At 35.8% G+C, this 23,743-nt stretch overlaps 1 protein-coding gene across 2 annotated transcripts in view; it reads right to left on the minus strand.

The window, feature by feature from the left end:
* LOC150106226 (gamma-tubulin complex component 6-like) overlaps positions 1–23,743 on the minus strand; it is a 909,633-nt gene that overhangs the window by 156,464 nt on the left and 729,426 nt on the right. For both annotated transcript variants that reach the window (XM_090392253.1, XM_090392252.1), the window contains one exon: positions 10,328–10,460. In XM_090392253.1, the coding sequence (XP_090248379.1) occupies positions 10,328–10,460 (133 nt within the window). The remainder of the gene's footprint in view (positions 1–10,327; positions 10,461–23,743) is intronic.

Consider the following 23,743-nt stretch of genomic DNA (forward strand, 5'->3'; position numbering starts at 1 on the left):
AATGGAGGTCGGGAATTTCATGACTAGTGCATCTCTTGCCCTGAGTGCTAAACAGGGGGTCACTATGGTATCATTTTGGCTAGGTTTCTGTTATATTTCAGGTTTTTCTCAAAATAAAAACAATGTAATTAATGCAAACTTTATTTAACCAAACTTTATAGTATACAGTGAGTTTTTACATATATCACACAATGTATTAACATTCGCAATCTCATTTAAATATTTTATTTATTAAATTAAACATTAATAGAAAACAAATGCAAATATTATTCGTTTGAAAATTAAAAAATACTTCAAATAGTTTTTATTTGTCATTTTTTAAATGAAACTTTAAGAAACATTTTATTTTATTTTATTTCCTTTAAAAGCATTTAGCTCATTGAAGAATTCTGTTTTTCTTAATTACTAAACTGGAACTTAAAACTTCCTTCACTTGTGAGAATATTAGCTTCTCTATTGCTTAAGGCTTCAACTGCTAATCTTACAGGTTGTAAGCAATTCAACATACCTCTCAATATTTCATAATACTCTTCTTTCGATAAGTGATCGAGTTTCAGCTCTCGTAAAACAGTCTTAATCGGATTTATGATCTTTAAAAATCTCTCTCTATCATTCTCTCCAGTGTGTTCCAGCGTGTTTTACAGTCCAAAATGACTTCTAGTTCCCTCTTTTCACTGGAGAATATTTCAATATTTTCATAATTCTTCATACACTGCTAATTGCCGAAGATAGATCATCTCACAAATCATACTGATCAGCTTGGGACACACCATCTAACTCAGAATCACTGTTATGATCTTTATCGTATTCAGAATCTGTATTGAATTCACTATCACTGCTATAAGTCACTGATGCTTCACCTTTCAACTTTTTAATATAAAATACTTTTGTTACAGCTAGATGTAGCGCATGGGTGTAGCAGTACTGTTGAATAATCGGTGATAATTTTCCGAATTTTTCCATAACAGCTGCACCGTCACTTGCAATTACAACCGCATCACTTTCAAGTTTCAACTGAAAGTTTTCGAATCTTTCCTGAAGCAAGGATAACACTTTTTTATGCAGGACAGTTCCCATGTATTCTTATTAAACCAAGGTTCATAGAGGTCTCACTGCAGTATACGTCAACATTCATGTATCTGCGATTCTTGCAACTGGTCCACTCATCTATTGAAATACTTAGTTTTTTATTAGCACATTTGAATACTTCCAATTTCTGGATGTACAGTTGTTTCACTTTACTATAATAATTATGTATTAGTGTCATAACTGAAGATGGACTTCTTGGCAACTGCATTCCTTTGCTTGTGAAACTTTCCGTAATAAACTCACTTTTTGTAATTGTATTGACTGATATTCCATCCAAGGCTGCTTAAGGTTTCTTGTAAATCCTGTCCCTTGACATAATGAAAAGTTGTCGTTTGTCTCATAGAAGATGAAGGTATTGGCTCATCATTATTCAATTCAGACTATTTTTTCCTTTTCATTCCATGAATGTATACTAGGTGCCTATGTTGACCACTGGTTGATGATGCTTTGCAAAGTTTTGGAGCATATCTGGCAACGAGCTGATTTGTTATCTTTATCTTTTCTAAAATATTCACAACATTCTTTATACTCTTTACTCATTGTGATAGCAATCTATAAAAAAATATTAAAATATGATTTATGATTTAATAAAAAATATTTATTAAAAATTTTCCCGATTTCCCGACCAAATTTTCTCGGGATTGGGGAACGGGAAAACGAAAAAAATTCTTCCTGAGATCGTACGGGAAGGAATTCCCATCCGGAAACCCTAGTCTCATCCTTTAGCATCATGTGTTTCTGGGAAGATGAGGATGAGTGCATTACATGTTTTAATTTTTTGCCTCCATCAAATCATGAACTATCCATACAAATGCAGCAACAAAGGTTGCTGTTGTTTTCACTAGTAGGTGCATTATGAGCTGCTGATCAGGAATCACAATGAGTTTTTCTGTTATTTTGCTAGTGAAAGTTACATCAAGAGAGATAAGGTGCTGTTCCAGACTATCAATGCATGTTCCAAGGTTTAAAAATCATTAATGGCAGGGAGGCATAGAGGAGAAAAGAATGGCTGGTTGAGATCAGTCAGAAGCAGATGAATCAGTACACTGATTCATCAATCTTTGACAACCTAGTGTCCAGAGTAACAGAAATTAAACCACTTTATTTCTTTTTCTTTTCTTCTATTCAACATAAAGAGCATTACATTTTTTCATGAATTTGTTCTGTTACTGAATTTACTTTTTTTTTTTTTTGAAATGCTCAGAGTATGTATGGATTTTTCTGGAATTCTTTAGATGCTTTAGGCCTATTACTATATTTTCATCTGGTGTGAGATTTGCAGGAAATTACTTTTAAATGAGAGAACACAAATTCAATGCAATATATTATGGTACAGATGATAAGGAACATCATCCAACACTCCAGGCTGTCGAGGAGAGATGGTATGAAGGCCGTTTCGTACTTTCTTGCATTTTTCTCTTACACCTCTGAATCAAAAAATTAGAATAATCAAAGAAAATGCATTGAATGATTTGCAATTCTAATTTATTGCATAGAAAATAATTATTATCAAATATGAATTAGCATTATCTAAATCTACACATCTTGTAGATTATATAACTATTTAAACACATAAAATGTAATATAAATTATAAGAAAAGTGTTATTTGAAAACATTTACAAAATTAGAATAGCTTTTAACATGGTTCAAAATATTAGAATATTCCAAATTTTTCCAATTGGTTTTGAAGAGAGCATAGAAATAGTATATATTTCAGTAGCTGCAGGAATGACTCGTGTGAGGACTCATTTATGCATGAATTTCAGTTAATCATTTGCTAAACATGGGTGAAACGAGTGATATATTGGAAGCTAAGAAGTTTCTTATGGTGTCTCTACACAAAAATGGCCAAACTCAACAGTTTATAGCTAAGGAATTGAAATGTTCTCAAGCAAGTGTGAGTAGATTATTGAGACAGTATTCTAATAACTAGAGTTTTCAAAATAATTGTTCCAATAGCAGTCACAAGGTAATAACTACATCAAACGATGAGAGGAGATTGAAGAATATCGTGAAGAAAACTGCTTCTGAAGTGTAAGGTATTTTCACAGGAGATGGAAAGAACTAGGTTTGATGTGTCAAAATCTATGACATTGAGAAAACTTCACAAATCGAGTTTTAAATCATGTGTGCCCAAGACGAAGTAGTTTATGACTTCCAAGCCAAAGGCAACTAGAGTGAAATGGTGTAAGCAAAGATTGTTGGGGATCAAGAGGACTGGAAAAAGGTACTTTTTAGCGATGAAAGTATGTTTTGTATGTCCCATGGTCATCAAGGGATACGTGTTTGGAATTCTAAGCAAGAAGCATTTGATAAAAATGCATGAATCTTCATTGAAATTTGCAACCTCTGTCATGGTATGGGCTTCTATGACTGCAGAGGGTCCAGTAGGCTGTGTATTGTGTACCAAGAAATTCTTGCGCACTTTATGTTACTGGCATCGGAAGATTTATGTGATGGCGATTTCCTTTTTCAGCAAGATTCAGCTTCTTGTCACACTTCCAAGATCACTACTAGATGGCTCAAAGAAAGACAAATCAATGTAATTCCTTGGCCAACAAACTCATGAGATTTAAACCCATTGAGAATTGTGGAGAATTAAGTTATGATGAAACGTCTTCAAGAAGTTGCCCCAAGAGACAACAATGAACTTGTTTCTAGTCTGCAGACCATATGGGCATGTTTTGATAAAGAGACATATACTGTGAATTGCTAGTAAATAACATGCCCAACAATTTATGAATGGTCATAAAAACTAAGGTTGGGATGCAACAAAGTATTAATTATCATGATGTTTCCCCTCTGACTGTAATTTTTGTGCATTTATTTTCACATTATTCCATTATTTTTAACCACGTTAAAAATTATTCTCATTTTGTGAATGTTTTCAAATAGCAGTTTTCTTATAATTTATATTAAATTTGTATGTGTTTATATGGTTATATAATCTACAAAATACATAGGTATAGATAATGCTAATTCATATTTGGTAATAATTATTTGCTATGCAATAAATTAGAATTGCAAATCATTCTGGTCAAAGAAGTAATCTATCTTCTGGTCAGCTCTCTGCTTTCAGAAAGTTATGGAAAGATAAAAGTGTTGTAATTACCACAGCGGATAAGGGTAACACCACAGTCATCCTTAAAGCCATGGAATTTAATCGAAAAATTGATATTATTCTCCGAGATTGCACTACCTACATCCCATTAGATCATGATACCACAAAAACGCAAGTTAAAAAAAAAAAAACTTACTTAAAAAAGTATCTTCCTGGAACTGGATGTCAATAATAAAAAAAAAAAAAAAACCTTCCGATTCTCGTCTCACCCAGATATATGGTTCACCTCAAATCCACAAACCTACCCCCCCCCCCCCCAAGACCTATAGTAGATACCACTGATGTTCCATGCTACAAATTCTCAAAACAGCTGGCAACCCCCCCCCCCCCCCCCACCACCACCACCGGACTTACCACATCCTATATAAAAAGTCCAACCATTTTAAAACCTTGATTGAAAATCTAACTTTAAATATTACAGATATACTGGTAAGCTTTGGCATCACACCTCACTGTTTACCAATATACTGTTAAATGACACCTTAAGATGCTTAATAAAATAAGTTTTTCTGAGATCTCTTTTCCTTTGCCATCAATTCTAGTTATTTATCTTGTAAGAACAAAATTTACAAACATATAGCAGGAACCGCCATGGTTCTCCCCATCTCACCCCTCTTGCCAATTTTTACATGGTACATTTTAATAATGATAATATTGATAGACTCAGTTCCTCTCAAACCTTCTATCTGGCTAAGATACGTAGATGATATGTTTTCTATTTGACTTCATGGCCCAGACACATTAGACTCCTTCCTCAGTCACCTCAATAGTCTACATCCAAGAATCCAGTACAGTTTACCCTTCCTAGACACCTTAGTAACATACCTTCTTAACAATATGGCATCATTAAAATTCTAACCAATAGAGCCTATAACTTTTGTTCCAGTGCAACCTCTATTTCAATTGAACTCAACCATATAAACAACACCTTCCTATCCAATGGCTACAGTGATTACAGAATTTAAAAAAAAAAAAAAATCAATTCCTCCCCCCATTCTTCGGTCATCACATCAGAAGGATTTCAGAAATGCCATCACCATCCCCAACATCCATGGCACATTGAAAAAATAGCCAGGTCTTTAATAAAAGTTACAACCTCTATGCAGCTTTTAAGCTCCACTGAAAACTTGCTACTCTTATCTATTCCCTCCTCTTTCAGTGCCTGGAGCATATAAAGTACCTTGTTCCTGCAAGTTGGCTTACTTTGGACAGACTAGTAGATCAGCCACTATCTGTTTAGAAGTACACAAATCATACATCTGCAATCACAACTATACAACTATGGTTAATCGGGCCTTGCAGACCATGTATTGGACACAACCCCCCAGGACCTTCTGGAAGAAAATCACCATGTCCCACCATAGTAACTTTAAGAAGGAAAGACTGTTTTTATAATCTACAGTGGCATTCAGAAATCAACCCAATTTAAACAAATATGGGGACATAAAACTTCCCAAAATTTGGGAAACAATAATTGTTAGAGGTTTCAGTTTACATCCTAGACCACCTACAAATGCCCAGAGAGGGCACACCATCTAGATAGGACTAGCGCCACCCATGTGTTTCATTAAGTATTGTGTTGTCTTTGTGTGTGTGTGTGTGTGTTACAAGCGTTATTTGTGCTCCCTCAAGATGCTTCCGAGAATGAGAAGAAATACTGGAAGCATTAATGTTAAAATTTTTTTTTAACATTAACATTAATTTTAATGAAGTCAATGAAGTCTGGGGAAAAGAAAGAAGTCACAGGGTGCTAAATCAGGTGAATACGGCGAGTGATCCAACACACAAACTTGGTTTTTGCTCAAAAACTGTCTCGCAATGTTCGAACAATGAGATGGTGCATTATCGTGCAAAAGTGACCAGCTGCCTGCATCACGATCATGCTGTATGCAATGAATTCTCTCTATCAACCACTTCAAAACTTTGAGATAAAACTCACCATTGACTGTCTGGCCAGGTGGAATGAATTCTTTGTGGATAATACCCTTGGAATCATAGAAACAAATCAGCATTGTTTTTACTTTTGACTTCTCCAAGCACCTTTTTTTTCCGGATGCCCCTCTTCTGGTGGTCTCCACTCAGCACTCTGGCGCTTTGTTTCGGGCTCATACTTAAAACACCAGTAACGATCGTTTCAAGGAAGTGTGAGTCCTTACGAGCGGTTTTAATGAGGTCCTTTCAGTGTTCAATTCGATACATTTTTTGGTCATCAGTCAACTTGTGGTGGAACAAATCGCGAATTCAATTTACGAAGGCCCAACTCTCAGTCAAAATGTTGTGCACAGTTGATTTTGGAATCCCTAATTCATCTTCAATCTCACAGACGATTTTGGGTTTTCTTTGATGAAATCATGCACTTTTTGGATGTTAACTTCATTGAGTCCAGTTTTTGGATGGCCTGGCTTTTTGTCATCCTCAAGTGGCTCACGACCACTTTGAAATCACTTAAACCACTCGTAAACTTGAGTACAGGATAAGCATTCATTACTGCATGCTTTTTGAAGCCTTTGATGCGTTTCAGTAAAACTTTTACCAAGTTTAACACAAAAGTCAATTGCAGCTCCCTATTTGAAACTCATTTTCCGAGTGTTCGTCAAAATACACTGTTATTACTCTTGGCACTATAACTCAGCTTCTAATGAAACAAATGTCACAAACAGTTGACACAACACTAATGAAGGTTGCCGCTTTCGACAACAAAAAGATACAACAGGTAGCGCCACTAGTTTCTTCTATTTTCTAAAAGTTTGGTTTCTTTTTTGGACAGAGGGTGTACAAGGAAAAAGGTGATCAGTAAGTTCACAAGCACTATAAAGCTCAGACAAGAAATGGAAAATCAGATTATGAGAAGAAATTAGCTGAGCAAGCCAAAGGAATCCCAATGAGTTTTTTTTTCTATGTAGCAAGTAAAAGGAAGAACAACCATGGAAGGATAACTTCAATGAGTGTCGATGGTAGGAAGGTGACAGAAGCAAACAAAATAGTTTTAACACTTTATAAGGTGTTTGTTTACAATACAACTGAGGATAATGCTGTGATAAAAACCAATGTGGGAACAGAGTTCAACGAAATGAAAGAACTACGGATTTGCAGAATAGCCATGCAAACATGGATGGGATTATATCAGTTGCTTTAGTATCATTTTTATTCTAGGTGTTTATCAGAACGTTTCAGCCTTCTCTCGTATATCCAATCAGTTGACATATTATGAGAACATGCAGAGGAATTAGTATTGTCACTGGCTAGGCCGTTAACTTAAGCCTCAGCTCTAGTTATATAGTCAGCTCAGCTGTAGTAATAAATTATAGACCAATCAGTAATTCAAGAGTAATGTTAAAATTATTGGAAAAGTTGGTCCAAGAGAGAATTCAGGAATAGGTGGATAAGCATATGATACTCTATGGAGAACAGCATGGCATTGTGAAGGGTAGTTCATACCTCAGCAATTCACTAACTTTTTTTTTTATAATAGAATGACGACTGAGTTGGATAAAGGGAATAGCTATATGTTCATGCTGCTAATGGATTTTGTACCAGTGTTTGAGAGGGTACTGCATGGATCTGTTGCATAAATTAGAACAAATAAGGATAGATATGAAACTGTTGATATGGATAAGAGGGTGGCTGATGGACAGATGCTGAAGAGTAGTATATGGAGAAGAATCCAGGATAAAGCAGGTGACTAGAAGTGTGCTGGCAGCCATCAAGCACCATCTATCTTGTCAAAGCAGAGGCCAAAGTAATGTGAGACTACCAGGATCACACTTTCCAGATGTCCATGGGTCACCCTGCATAGCAAACACAGCAGCAAGGCATTTGATAACAGAGATGGTGGTCTGGAAGATGGGATGGTATAAAAAAAAAAACTCAGAAAAATTATAGTGAATAATATAGGAATAAAGCATAGAAAAAGAATAAGGACAAATAGGTCCAATACCATCAATGACTTTCTCCCCACCACTACATATCACTTTTGGGATGGCATGCGCAAATGTGGAGTAAGCAGCAGTGGTGTATCTGCCAAACCACTTCACTGTACTACTGAATGGCAGAGGTTCATGATTTCCACTATCTAGTATGCCTTAAAGTTTTACTTCTTAAGGTAAAACTGCAAGAAAGAAGAGAATTACATAATTCTGGGTGTTCGAATAATTCTGTAACTCCTTCTTTCTCAAAATCAAAATTGGACCTCCAATTTCTAAATATTTCAAATGCAGATGCTCAGATCAGGCCTCCAGCAGCCAACAAGGCAATGTTTTACTGGACAACTAAGTTTATCTAAAACCTAGAATTAACTAACATTTCTTCACTAGGAATGATATGCATGAAAGGTGGGATTGGCAAATTACAGGATGCCTATATGCTTCAAATCACTAGCCCATTACTCCACTGTTTATAAAGCACTAATCAATATTTCATAATTCCTGCATTGTTTAAAAAGCATGTTTTTCAAGCAATAACTTATTTTTAGCTTCGATAAAGAGCCAAGAAAGCTAATTTATTTTTAGCTTGCATTTACCTTTGATGATTTACTTTATGTTCCTATTCTTTTATGATAGGGATGTTTAACAGAATTCACAGATGGTTTATTTGAAATTATTCTAAAACTCTTTTTAAGAAGAAATTCTGATGTTTATTTTTCGTTTTCAGGTGTTTAATTTGCTTCATATAATTGCAACTGATGTAAAATACAATTCTAGTGCCTCTTCAAAAATAGGCCTTTCCTTGAATCCAAATCAAGTTTTCTAGGATTAAATATTTTCTCAAAACTCATGTTGTCAGTACCGTCAATTCAAAATTTGCACACTGTGGAAACAAATATACCCAGCCATGAGAATGAGCTAGTTAAAGACAATATTTTCTGAAAAAAATCTCCATGCAAAGGTTGTCTTTCATCTCAGATATGCAAAAGATAAAGAACATTTTTGACATTTTTTGTAATGTCATTTAAAGAGAGATTAGTTTACATTAAAAAAAAAATTTTTTTAAAATTAACTTTAAAAAATTTATATCAATACATACTGCACATTCACATGCCACAGTTGGCTACTATGTCTGTATATTGTGAAGTATACATTGTAGCAGTATTTATCTTAACTAAAGAGGCTCTAGACATATATTTGAAGTATGTTAAATCGTTCAAATTGTGTCCCATATAGTTTGTATTTAAGTACGCTATACTTATTGTTTTCAGTGAAAGGTAAGTCATATGCAGTCAGAAGGTATTTTCCTACCAAAAAAACTAGGATTTTTCATCATGCAATAGGAAACCTGACTAAGAGCACTTGTGTATGCAAATATATTTCACAATATATTTATATACAAAATTATACATTTAAGCATAAGATCACCTTAAACTAAAAAAAAAAAAAAAAAGTTACAAAAGCCTGGAATTTTGTCATTCATATCATTTTCATTTAGTACATTGAGTTGATCTAATATAAGTGTTATTGTCAATAGTATTTTTTCCCCTTCAAATGCATTCCTAGATGCTGTCAATTGAGTGTGAGAAAAATACAGCGTGATTCAAAAAGACAGACTCCATTTTGTAAGTCTATAGAACTAGTGACAAATATGATGTAAAGTATATTTGATTATACTCACAATAAAGTTTATAGATGTTCAATGTGTCCCCTCACTCTACTGGTTGACTTGCTTGGGCTATGCTCAAAAGTCTGTTGAATTCGTCTCACGTTCTCCTCCAATACACGTGGTCTGCCCGAGCTTTTTCCCTTACACAGACAACCTGTTTACTCAAATTGATAATTCCAAAGACAAATGCTTTTCCTTGTTGAAGGTTTAATGTTTAAACAATGACAAAACGCACACTACAGCAGTCGCTGACTTGGTTTTAATGAGTTCAAGAACGCAAAAAATTTGTGCTGCATAGTAGCCATTTTGTTCACAACTGATGCTGCTGCATGGCTGTGCACTAAGCAATCACTCAGGCAGTAGTATTTCAAACTTTAGGACCTCCTCTTTCAAATGTTATGTATATCATTCACATATGATGTATAGTTCAGGAAATATAGCCGTACAAAATTGAGTCCATCTTTTTGAATCACCCTGTACTACTATATCAGTTGTAATACTAAATGCAAAACAATGTCACTTACCTATTCTTTTCAGATGAAACCATATGTCTGTAAGAGACCATAATGCTCTCTTTACTTGCAATAAGAGCTCCAGCACTTTGTTGTAAAATTCCATGTTATGTTTGGTTATTACAATATTATAAGGCCATTCAACCTATGGAAACAAAATAAACAACATACTCAGCAAAATTCAAATTGCCATTTACTGCCAGTAGTATTTTTGTATGTTAAGTGCATGTATCTGTGGCTGATTTATCAATGAGTTTTGAACCTTCCACAGAAAATTTCTTTTATAATTTATTGTTTTATATGTGCATATCAAATCTACACATGAATGGTCACAAAACCTATAGTACTTCAGCATTGTGCGTGAGCAAAAGTACACGGAGAAAGAATGAATCTGGACACATTTCTTGACAGGCTGAAGGTTGTTTTTGGGGAAGATGAAGTGATGAAAGCCGTTACCAAAGATTAGAGATATATGAAATGAAAGAAGAGGAAGAGAAGTTGGTTTGGTAAGTTTGAAACTGGACAGCACATGGATGTTGACTGAGAGCTAACTGCTTATGTTCTTACAAAAAAGTGGAGAAATCGTGGCAACAAGTTCAGCAGAAATTTGCTGGAATCATGGCCGAGAAATTAAAACTAAGACTATGAGGCCAGGATATTATCTCTATATGTGTTGCATGTTCTGAGTGGTTTGCTTGTTTTTCAGGATGAAAATCCCTTAAGTTTTTGTGGATTCTTAATAGGATTTTATTATTATTATTATTATTATTCCTGATACCTCCAAGGAGTCCGAAGACTCATCGCGGGAGGACATCTACAACTGTCTCTACACCTAACCGCTACTACGAATCATCTCCATCAACGCCATCTACCGCCCACCTCCAACACCACCACAACTAGTAATTTTTGTCTGTAAATTGCGTGTGTTCTGAAGGGCCGATTTGTATGTATGCGGGATGAAAAACCCGAGTTTCCGGGAGAAAAAACCCTGCTACCTCCGTATGAGATCGGCTAACTCACCTTCGAATTGAAATCGACCAGATAAAGATTCCTCCCGTCGCAACGAGAATCGAACTTAGGCCTATTCCAATCGAAGGGCGCAATGTACCGTCGTTCTTCCAATTGCGCTGCGGAGGCGCTGTATTCGGAGGATTTGAATTCCAAGTTTTTCCAAATGACAGGCATTACAAAGGCTACAGAAGAATTTCTGAAAATCTGTATTGCATCATCTGCGTATGCCCAAATACACAAAGTTCTCTTATACAGCTTATAACTGTTCAAAGTTTTTTTTTTGTTTGTTTGTTTTATTCATTTGCAATAATTAAATATTATAATGTTTCCATGAAAGAATTTGATAAATCTGAATACATCCATCAGTGGCTTTAACAGGCACTTAAGCACCCATAGCCTTCCAAGTACCCTTGATTTCTTAACCATAATACGAGGATAAGGTTGTTACCCATATGCCTCCAAGTATTATTTTCTGTAAATTGCTTGTATTCCACTGGTCATTTGCCTGTCCTGAGGTGAAAAACTCAAGTTTCCAGGAGAGAAAAAAAAACCCTATGCCTCTGTATGAGACCGGCTAACTCACCTTTAGTAGAAAGAGACCAGATCAAGGTTCTTCACATCATGGACGGGAATCAAAACCAGGAAGCCCTTTCTGATCAAAGGGCTTTGTCTATACTGACTGAGCTACGGAGGCTCTGATAAATCTGAATACTGCTCCTAAATGCAAAATGATTTCACTGTTTTTTTTTTTTTTAGCCAGTGCAGAACTTATTATTATAAGGTTGATTTGTTATGCAAATAAAACTGACTGATTGAAAACAAAACTGAACCACATGGATACGTATCTGGTATACATTTGAAATTTAAAATTTTATAAAATTCCACCTATAGAGAGCCAAGTTATTAAAGTATATAATTTTGACACAGTCCCTTTTTGTATGCTTGTAAATGACTGCAAAATGAAAACTAATACAATCCACAAGGTATGCAAGATGGCCTTGTGGGCCATCTCAGGATGGTAGCATGCAAGAAAATACAAGTAATGGTAGGCAGTAGATGCATTTAATTGATGCAAGAGTCGAAAGCTTATACAGCCAGAGACTGGATGACTCGTAAGTAGAAATGGTAAGGTTTGAAACAATCAAGTGAAAGACTAGTAGAATAAAGATATCTCTTCATTCTACTGGTTCAAATAATTCTTGAGTGGCACTGTATGGGGTAAGTCTATTATTAGAGATGAAATAAATAAGAAGGTGAACAAAGTTTCTTTTCCAGGAGGGAGGATGAACAGATTCATTGAGGGTTTGGATGTAAAGAGTATACAAGCAGTGGTATTGCTCATGGGAACAAATGATTGAGAAAGAGATACTGGGATAGAAAGAGAATGTAAGGCTGGATAGTAGAAGGTTACTGAGATGAGTGAAAGATAATAGTGCTGAGGCAAACTAATCAATCATCACTACCATATCTAAATATGATAGTGATGAGTGACCACTAAGCCTGTTAAAACATAAGAAACAGCTGTCTGACATCCTTTTACAGTCCAACTTCAAGCTCACTAAACCTGCTTCTCTTCTATAATCTGGGAAAACCTTTCTCATGAAATGTTCCCTCTCCTGTAAATTATTTAAATTTTGCTGTCTACATATGACAGTAAAATGCAATAGGTTCTGCAACTGCTTGTGTGTTATGAAACAAGAGCTATAGAAATGAAAGTGCAGGATGCATTTGAATGGATTTGGTGTTAGTCATCAAGAAAGGCTCTTATTAAGAGGAAGCATAATGAAAGATTTGAAGGTAAATGAGGAAATATCAACAAACAGGAAAGAAAGAAAGATGGGTGACAATGAAAGGTGGTTGTGAGTAGATGGAAAAGAGGAGTGATAAATACTAGCAGTTAGCGAGAGAAAACCATGGGGAGTGACAAATTAGAAAAGAGAAATAGCATGTAAGATAGGGAATGGAAAGTGTCTGGGTATATAAAAAAATACAGCATGGACACTGGAAGCAGTACTGAACAAGTAAATAGTTTCATTTTATTTTTATCCCAGCAACCAGAGACCAAACAAAGAACATTTTTGTCAAGCCACTGCCCTTGCTTGTTGGAGACCTGAAATGGCTTGAAAATGTTCCATGTTTGGTCTCAAGAAAAGAGTTTGTGAGGTATGTGAAAATAAACAAATCAAAATAAATAAATAAAATCAGCTAAGTCCTTTTTTTTGCATAGAGAGTAGGTGAGACCATTTCAGCCTTATCTAACTTTTTGGAGACTGAGTGGGCAGTTCAATCTCCACTGGTAGCCAATCAGAGATAGCTGACCCAACACTATCAGTAATTTAATTGGCACGCAGCAAAGAGACGGCTAACAAGTGCCCGATCTCGTGGTACCTTACCTCAACACAATATTTTTAATGTCTGAAAACAGCGTGGGTTCGATGGTCAATTTTCTTGAGTTTATAGGATAAAAAACCCGCTTGCCCATGCCAGAGATCGACTAACTCGAGAACTGGTCAAAAAAAGGCTTAGAAAATATTCGTCTAGTCAGCAACTAGTTTTGAACTCAAGTCTTTCTTCGTGTGGCCAAGCACCTTTGAGTGCAAACACCACTTCCACTGAATTACACAGGTTCTTAACTATATATATATATATATATATATATTATAAAATTCTTAGCCTACCCAACTTACTAATGTACAATTTGTTTATAGTCTTACATAGATGATAGCATGGAAATGCGGCATGATATAAGCATACTGAGAATTTGAACTGAGAAAGGAATGATTTGATGATACCATATGGCTGAACATCCCAATAATAAAGATACATTTCAGCTATCATAGATGAATGTAGTGACTGTCAGAAGTGTGAATGTGATCCCACAGCCCAACTGTCAAAAAGAGCCTGAAAAATGACCAACAGTAATTATTAAATCCTATTACAAGACTGTTGTAACAGTTTCTCCTACAGTGACCTCCTGTATATGGAGGTTACTGCAGGATCGACTAAGCTATCAGTTTTAAGGATCATTATTCCCAAGGGAAAGTTATTTACCGGAATGTATTGTTCTCATACAGAAGTTTGGCAGTGTTCTTTGGTGGTGAGAGATCTCTGTTAACCTCTATTTCACAACAAATTGCTTCAAACCTGCATTACTCGTATTACTATCACATTTGAGATTTCTACTTTGGTTTGATTTAATTCATGGAGAGGACCAGTCATAGACCTAAAGTAACTTACTGTGTTTATTTACAAATGCCAGGAGCATCAGAAATAAGGGAAATGGTTTCGTTGATTGAGTTTACTCACCCAAAAATTGTAGAAATAAGCAAAACATGGTTGGATAAGGATGTTACCTTTGAAAGAAATAGAAAAGGAAGAGTATGATGTTCTCTGTGTGGATAGAACAAGATGTGAGGAGGGGTGCTGTTGATGATAGAAGGCATATTATGTCTTTGCAAAGTTGAGATGCAAAATGTAAATAGTGGCAATGGTTTTGAGTGAGTATGATGTGAGGTGGAGGTTGACATGAAGAGATATTTAGTTGGATGCTGTTATAGGCAGGGAATGTGGAGGGTGGTGATGAAGAAATGTATAAGAAACTTGGGTTAGTGAACAAGAAAAGGGTGATTATTATGGGTGTTTTTAATTAGAAAGGAAAGATTGGAATGAAGAGATAGCATTTGGGAATAAGGAAAATGAATTTACTGAGTTTTGAGAGACAACTATGCTAGGCAGTATGTGAAGGAGGGCACACAAGGATTGAGAGTTTTAGATCTGATCATTCCATCGGAGGATGTGATTGTCGTTTCGCACTTCTCTCCAGTTGGAGTGATCTTGAAGTAATCCCCTGGATTGTGACTAGTCATAGGAAGACTTCTGTGAAGAAAGGATATACGTGGAATTAAAAGGTTGGTGATTATGAAAAGCTTCGAAGACAGCTTGGAGTGATAGCATGGAATGTGGTGTTAAGTGGGAGGGAGATAAATGCTGCATGGGAACTGACCAAAAGATATTTAACAACATCGACATGTGAATGCATTCTGAGGTCAAAAGACTGAATAAAGTAGATATCAAATGGATGAATAAATAGATTAAGCGCAAAATTTGGATGAAGAGGATACTGTGGAGGCAGGACAGATGAATAATGGTAGCAATCACTTGAATGAAGAGTATAAAGAGGAGGCCAGCCAGGAAGGCGACTCAGTTGGTAAGAACAGCAAAAGTACAATATGAGCAAAAATTAGCAAATCAGGAGAAGAAAAACCCTATAGTTTTTCACATATGTGGCAAGCAGAAGGAAAAATTATTATGATAAGATGATGTTAATGGTAGAATGGGAACTGCTGCAGAAGACATCATTGAGGTATTCAGTGAACAATTTATAAGGGTGTTTCATCCTTATCAGGGTGAAATCATGAAAAACTCAAGTGTAGAGGGCAGCTTAATTGTGTAGATGAGGAAATAAATAAACTTGATGTCAATAAGATGATAGGATTTGATGACATATTACCATGTGTCATAAGGGAATGTTCTAGGGAATTGGCAGTAGCATCGGCAAGCCTGTTTAATAATTATAGGTCAATCAGGAGGTTGAGAGCTTACCTTAGTCAGGTTTATATTTATCAACTGATTTTGGGAAGTATAGATGGCCAGTGTCCAATTCTTACTCTGGAAGAATATTCAATACATCATCTGATGTATCAGGATCAGTTAGCAAGTTTAATTAAGTTTCAGTGGATACTGAAGTATCGATTTTTTCTGTGGGGGGTGCCTGGTGGTTTATCTTTAAGTGATAGCCTTGGAATAATTTTTTTTTTGAAAAGTGGATTCTCATTGAAAGGAACCACTTTTGAAGTTTTTTCCTGGAGTGAGACTACGGGTCCTGCAATTGATGTGCTCAACACCGAAGCATTTGATCATAAAGTTCAGGTGTGGTGAAATTATCAGATGGTGGAATAGACATATGTTTGAGATGCTGTTGACATTTTGTTAGCTGCCACCTTCTCGGCACAACATGATTGTGCTTCTTCAAGAAATGCATGCTGAAAACGAAGACGACCTTAATAGAAGAGGAAAAATAACTGGTTACACTCTGATTGGTGCTACATACCACCGGAATTATGGCATTGCAACATATATCAAGGATGATATAGAAAATGCTTCAGTCCTGACAACGAGATCTGATAACGATACCCATCTTGTGAGTGTGAAAATTCACAATATAACAATAGTCAATGTCTATAAACCTCCTTTAACATCATGGTCTATAGATGTGATACCTACTTATCAACATCCAACAGTATGGATTGGTGATTTTAATAGCCATCATGAAGAATGGAAGTACCATGATAACAACGACTGCAGTACTACCCTCGTTCAATGGGCAGAAATAAATAATATACACCTTGCATTTGATGCCAAGGATAGAAACACCTTTAGATCATCAGCATGGCAAACATGGTTTACGGACTTATGTTTTGTTTCAATAAACACAGAAGGGCAACCATTACCAGCAAGACGATATGTACTTTCTAACTTCCCACACAGTAAACATCGACCGGTGTTACTGGAAATTGGTATGACACTACCTATAGCAAGATCCTTTCCACAACCACATTGGAATTTTAAAAACGCAAATTGGAGAAATTTTGCAAACGAATTGGATAAATGTGTTCGTTGGATACCTGCTAGAGTTGTGGAGTACAAGAGATTTGTAGGAGCAATCATATCAACTGCGAAAAAATATATCCCTAGAGGTTACAGAAAAGATTATGTCCCCAAATGGAATGAAGAGTGTGAACATCTCTACAGAGAGTCCCTGAAAAGTGAAGATCCTGAAATAGCAGATGAATTACTACATAGCCTGAACTCATCTCAAAAAACAAAATGGATTGATACGTTTGAAAACCCTGCCTTCAAATGATCAAGTAGAAAAGCTTGGAATCTTCTCCAACAACTAATCTACCTAAAAGAAAAAGCATAATTATCTTCCCTGAGAAAATGGCTAATCAAATCATTAATATGTCAAGGGCACCTAGGGACCGTGAACATAACAAGAAAGTTAAGAAAGAACTTAGAGTTTTAAAAACAAATGCCCCTGCTTTCTAACAATATGTCTCAATCTTCACTATAGATGAAGTAAAAGCCGTCATAAAAGATATCAAAGCAGGTAAGGCCCCAGGCTTTGACGGTGTCTATCCTGAATTTCTGATTAATAGCGGGTCAAACACTATAAAATGGCTCTGTGAATTCTTTTCTGATATATTATTGACTGGCCGACTACCTAGCCAGTTTAAGAAGTCAAAAATAGTTAAACCTGGAAAACCATTCCAGGAGGCAAAAAGTTACAGACCTATTGCTTTATTGAGTTACACCAATAAAATGTTAGAATGCCTTCTGTACAACAGATTGTCCATACCAATTATGCAGCATGTCCCGATTGAACAAGCTGGTTTTAGAGAAAAACATGGTTGCTGTGATCAAGTGCTCACTTTAACATCATACATAGAAGCTGGATTTCAGAAGCAAGAAAAAACATCAGCTGTCTTCTTGGACCTAACAGCAGCCTATGATACAGTATGGCGTGAAGGTCTTATATACAAATTTCTTAGCATTGTCCCATGTAAATGGACTGCACACTTAATTTCCCCCATGCTCACTGAACGTTTCTTTCAAGTTATATTAGGAAATAAAATGTCCTGACAACGAACACTTAATAATGGTCTTCCACAAGGGTCAGTATTGTCATCCTTACTTTATAACCTATACACATGACTTGCCTGCTACCATCTCACGCAGGTTCTGTTATGCTGATGACACCGTAATTGCCATTCGACACAAAAACATGAGTCAGGCTGAAGACGTACTTACAAAAGATCTGAAAACAATAGGTGAATATTACAAAAAATGGAGGCCCCAGCTGAATCCAGACAAAACAGACGTATCAAGCTTTCACCTTAATAATCACATGGCAGATATAACTGTACCTGTCTTCTTTGAAGGATGTTTACTATGACACAATAAGTTTCCAAAGTACTTGGGCGTGACCTTGGACCGCACGCTCTCTTACAAGCAACACCTAACAAACGTTTCTGCTAAGTAAGAACCTGTAACAACAAAATACAAAAACTAATAGGCATGACATGGAGAGCAACAGCTGAAATCTGCAGATTATAGCTCTTGGTCTAGTTCTCTCTGTTGCCGAATATTGCTCGCCAGTGTGGCTAAATAGCACACATGTTAAACTTGTTGATAGCCAACTAAATAATACAACGAGACTGATTTCTGGCACAATTAAATCAACGCCCACACACTGGCTTCCAGCTCTTAGCAACATTGTTCCACTGAATCTACACAGGACTAAGGTGCTTTTACAGGAGTATAAGAAAATCTTGGAGAACACAGCCCTACCAATACATTTAGATCTCCCAGACTTAAGTGTACGACGATTGAGATCAAGACATCCACCACTACAATTAGCCCAACTACTACTACAATCTAACTTTGACCTGAAGCAAAAAGTGGCAAGAACAGTGGGAGAGCCAGACAGATGACATCACAAAATTTTCTTTCAAAGAATTACAAGTAAGTTTTGATGCTTGCTCACATCTCCCACAAAAATCCTGGACTCAGCTTAATAGAATACGAACTGGTCATGGTGTATGTGCGGACATGCTTTTTAAATGGGGTAAACAACCATCCTTGCATTTTGATTGTGGAGCTCAAAGACAAACTGTGGCCCATATTGTGACTCAGTGTTATCTGAGAGCATATTCAGGAGACAAATTGGACTTTTAAAGTGCTACACCCGAAGCTATAACTATCTGACCAATATGGATGTAACCATTTAATTTTATTGGTTTTTAAAATGACTTTTGACTTTTAATTTTATATGTTTTTAAAGTGACCGTGTATTGTACTACACATTTCGTTATTCAGGCCATATGAATAAATAAATAAATACTGATTTTCATATCAAATTTATTAAAGTGGTTATAATCAGGCAATCCTTCAGATGTATGTTGGATTTATTTTGAAGCATAACATCATCTGCATAAAGTAAAAAGCTGAGATTAACATCTCCAGTAGACAAATGACCAAACCACAAGAGGAGAGATAATAAGAAAAATCTCTGTAAACAATCAAGGACTCAGAAAAATGGAAACTATTTTATCTGATTCCCACACCCATCATAAATGGATCATCTCTGATCTGCAAAATAATAACTACAATGAATGACTACTTCATGTTTTCGCAGAAGAACACTGTGCTTCAGAAACACCTGAAGAAGTCAAAAGAGCCTCCGTAGCTCAATTAGTGTAGACGAAGTCCTTTGGTCAGAAAGACTTGGGTTCGATTCCTGTCAATGACATGAGAAACCTTTATCTGGTCTCTTTTGACAAAAGGTGAGTTAGCCAGTCTCACAAGGAGGTAGAGGGTTTTTTCTTCCAGAAACTCGGGTGTTTTGTCCCTCAAAACGGACAAACCAGCCAGTAGAACATAGGTAACTTACAGACAAGAATACTTAGAGGCATAGGTGGAACCACCTTATCCTCGTATTACAGTTGGGAAGTCCAAGGATACTTCGAAGGCCATGAGTGCTTAAGTGCTTGTTAAAAGCCACTGATGGATGGATGATGGAAGAAATCAAAAACAGCCTTTAAAAGTTGCAAAACCAGAAAGGCTTTGGGCTTAATGGACTGCAAATAGATTTCTGCCATACAACTGGAATTTCTACTCTCAGTCCAGGTCACACTCTTCCACAACTTATTAAAAGAGAGAAACATTCCAAAGCAGTTTCATGAGAGTTACACCATACTCAGCTATAAACAAGACAGAGGTCGAACAAGCATACCATGTTGTATATTCATAACCCTGACTAACATACTTATAAAATCTTCATGAAGATCATTAATGCCAGAATAAAACATGACTTAAATGACCTCATCCAAAGCTTGAAAATTTATGGAGTTCCAGAGAGAATGACCAAATCTGATTTATTCTTATCAGAGGTATAATATACCTTGTTAATCAGTTACAGCTTCCATGCACACACCTGTACATCAACCTAAGCAAAGCCTATGCTTAATGGAATCTTGTTTAATCACATCCCAGTGCACATAGGAGTCAAATGAGTACGTTCTCTCAGATCCTCCTTTTTATACTCACAGCAGGACCTTTAATACAAAACATCCAAAAATGTTCTGCCATCAGAGAATTAATGTTGCTCTAGAGTCACAGCAGGTAAAAACCTTTATCTATGCTGAAAATATTATTTTAACCTTAAGCGATCCAAATTCCATCTACTGCTTCTTCAATCTAGCAGAAGAATTTAGCAATGTTGGTGGCTTGTATTGTCAATCCTAAAAAAGCTGAATTCAGGACTGGCATATGCGACCCTACATATATGCTGCTTGGACTGACACTCACTCTGGAAGCCCTCCCCCACTCCCATTACAATTTTAAGGATACTGAATACCCATTACAGAAAAAGATGAGTTTTAGGCATTTTTAACTATTCGAGAAGTAGTACTATATAAAAGAATTCTAAACTATTTCTGAAACTTCTGGAGATAGAAATAGACCAGGATAGCCCATTACTACCCACAACTCAAGGTGCTTTTGTCTTGCCAATGTTTAAGGTGAAAAACCTTCTCAACACATTCCAAGTCATCTGCAAAGCAATAGCATCCATTTGCATATTAATTAAATATTTCATTAGTAGACCAAAAAAAAACAAAAACAAATAAAAGGTTAATGATAAATAAACTGTTTTTTATTTATTTATTTGGGTTGACAGGAATTAAGAACTGCATATAAAATTAAAAGAAATAAACTAGTTTCACAACAGATTACTTGTGGATTCTTCAGGGTAATATATATAAATGTATGGCTGGCAAGAAACACTCCAATATAAATAATAATAATAATAAAGCATGTGGAGACAATGAATGATGGAATGAGTCATTAGTTTTACAGAACTATTTATAGACAATTAGCTGAAAAGTTGAATTCCGGTATTGAAGATAACTGATAAAATATTTACGAATGTCACTTAAGATCGGTCATTTTTCCATAGTTTGCTCAACAATCAAGGACTGATTATAAGTAATATTTGGAAATCTTTTATTACATTTTTTCATATGCTAAAATTCAATATTTCAGCTAATCATCTAAAAAGACTCACCATATTTTGATCAAATCTGTTAGCAATTTTGATAACAGATTTCATTTTCAAATTAACGTGTTAAATGAATATAAATTTATAATAATACTATCATCGTCATCATCAAATTCCTGACATGTAACCTCAAGGGGTGTATAGGATATGATAGTACTACATGAAAAATTTACATCATTACTAACTTCCTATCTACAATTTTCCTCCAAATCAGTCTGTTACTTGTCAAGACTCCAACATTATCAGATCTTATATTTCTATCGTCTAAGGCACTTTGTACAGTATCAATCCACCTATATCTTGGTCTTCCTCTGGGTCCTTTTCCTGCCAACCTGGCAGAGAACACTAGTTTTGCTAATCTTTCTTCGCCCATTCTGTTTAAGTGACCATACCACCTGAGATTAGCTCTGTTAATACATTCCTGGATGCTGACAATGTCAAGTTCTTTCCTAATATCCTCGTTTTTAATATGATATTGCCATTGATGCCACATGTTCACGCCATTAATCTTTCTCAGGACTCTCATATCTGCAGTCTCTAGTCTTTGGTCAAGTGTTTTACTTCTGACCCAGCTCTCAGATCCTTAAGTTAAAACTGGTTTGAACACTGTCTTGTATACAGCTAATTTAGTGTTCCGACTAATTTCTCTCTTATTCCATATGAATTTATTCAATTGACGTCCTATCATACCAGCTTTGTTGATTCTGTTGTCTATTTCCATATTTAATTTACCATCTTCACTAAAAATTGTGCCTAAGTATCTGGAATGTTTTATTTGTTCCACAAGTTCCCCTTTCAAAACACAGTTGACATTTTCGACAATTCTACCTATTTTCGTTGTCTTTGTCTTTCTAATTCTGATTTTCATACCGAATTTTATTACAAAAGTTATTATAAATTTAGTCAGAGAATCTTGCAGATTTGTAGCTGATTTATTTATAAGTAACATCGTCCACATAAAGCAAAGAGGTGACATTAACATCTCCAATTTTGATATCATGTTTAATACCACTTTCCTTCATAATCTGATCCATATAGATAATGAATAACAGAGGGGATAATGTACATCCTTGTCTCACACCAGATTTAACATTAAACCATCTTCCTGTACTTCCTTTAATTCTAACTGCTGTCTTACAACTCAAATAAAGACTGTATTGCTTGATATAATGCCCCATTGACACCACATAACTGTAGCATATTGAATAGCTTCTGTCTTGGCACCTTGTCATATGCCTTTTCCAAATCGACAAAACTTAAATACAGATCTTTGTTATATTCCCATGCTTTCTCGACTATTTGTCGTAAAGTGAAGATCTGATCCTGACAGCCTCTATTTGGCCTGAATCCAGCTTTTCTTCCACAATTCTTCTCAACCGTTTCTCAAGTATACTTGCATAGATCTTGCCAGGAACACTCAGTAGGGAAATACCTCTGTAAATCTCAGATTCAGTTTTATTTCCCTTTTTATATATGGGTACTATGAGAGCTCTACTCCAATCATCGGGAATTCGTCCCTCTGTCCAGGCTTTCTGAAGTATGCAGTGCAGCCACTGTAAAACTCTTATACTACTATACTTCAGCATTTCTGGTCGAATATCATCTACTCCTGCTGCCTTTCCACATTTCAAGTGGGTTTTTCTACTTCAAGTATGGATATGTATTCCTGACTGCATGTCTGGTCAGTGTTTTTTATCACTGTGCTGTCATCACTGCTTGTTTCATTTAGCAGTTTTCCAAAGTAATTACGTCCATATTTCAAGGATATCTTTTTCTCCTGTTTTCATGTCACCTTTATCATCTCTAACTCCTTTTACAGCACTCTTTCCTCCATTCCTAAGCTTCTTCAACAACATTTTGCCTCCAGAATATTTTGCCACCTTCTTGATATTTATTTTCTATATTCTTGCCAAAGTCCTCCCATGACTTTTGTTTAGCTAGAGAATACAGAGACAAATGTTTATTCTTGCATTTGTCTCTGTATTCTCTAAGAGCACAAGGTGACTTATTTGCCAGGAACTTTTGATATGCTTTCTTCTTTTCCTTCACTGCCTCTTTAACTTCCTGTGTCCACCATGGAGTTCTCATTTTTCTATCCCTGTAGACAACTTCACCAAATGCCTCTCTGGCTGAATCAATCAGGGCTTTCTTCATGGCTGGCCATTGAATCTCCAAGGTTTGATTCATGTTATCAAACTCTTTCATTTTTTCTTCAATAATCTTTGTGTATTTTAGTC

This window comes from Typopeltis vanoorti, chromosome 5, assembly GCF_054136105.1.
Source record: "Typopeltis vanoorti isolate ZY-2024b chromosome 5, IOZ_Tvanoo_1.0, whole genome shotgun sequence".
Taxonomy (NCBI): domain Eukaryota; kingdom Metazoa; phylum Arthropoda; class Arachnida; order Uropygi; family Thelyphonidae; genus Typopeltis; species Typopeltis vanoorti.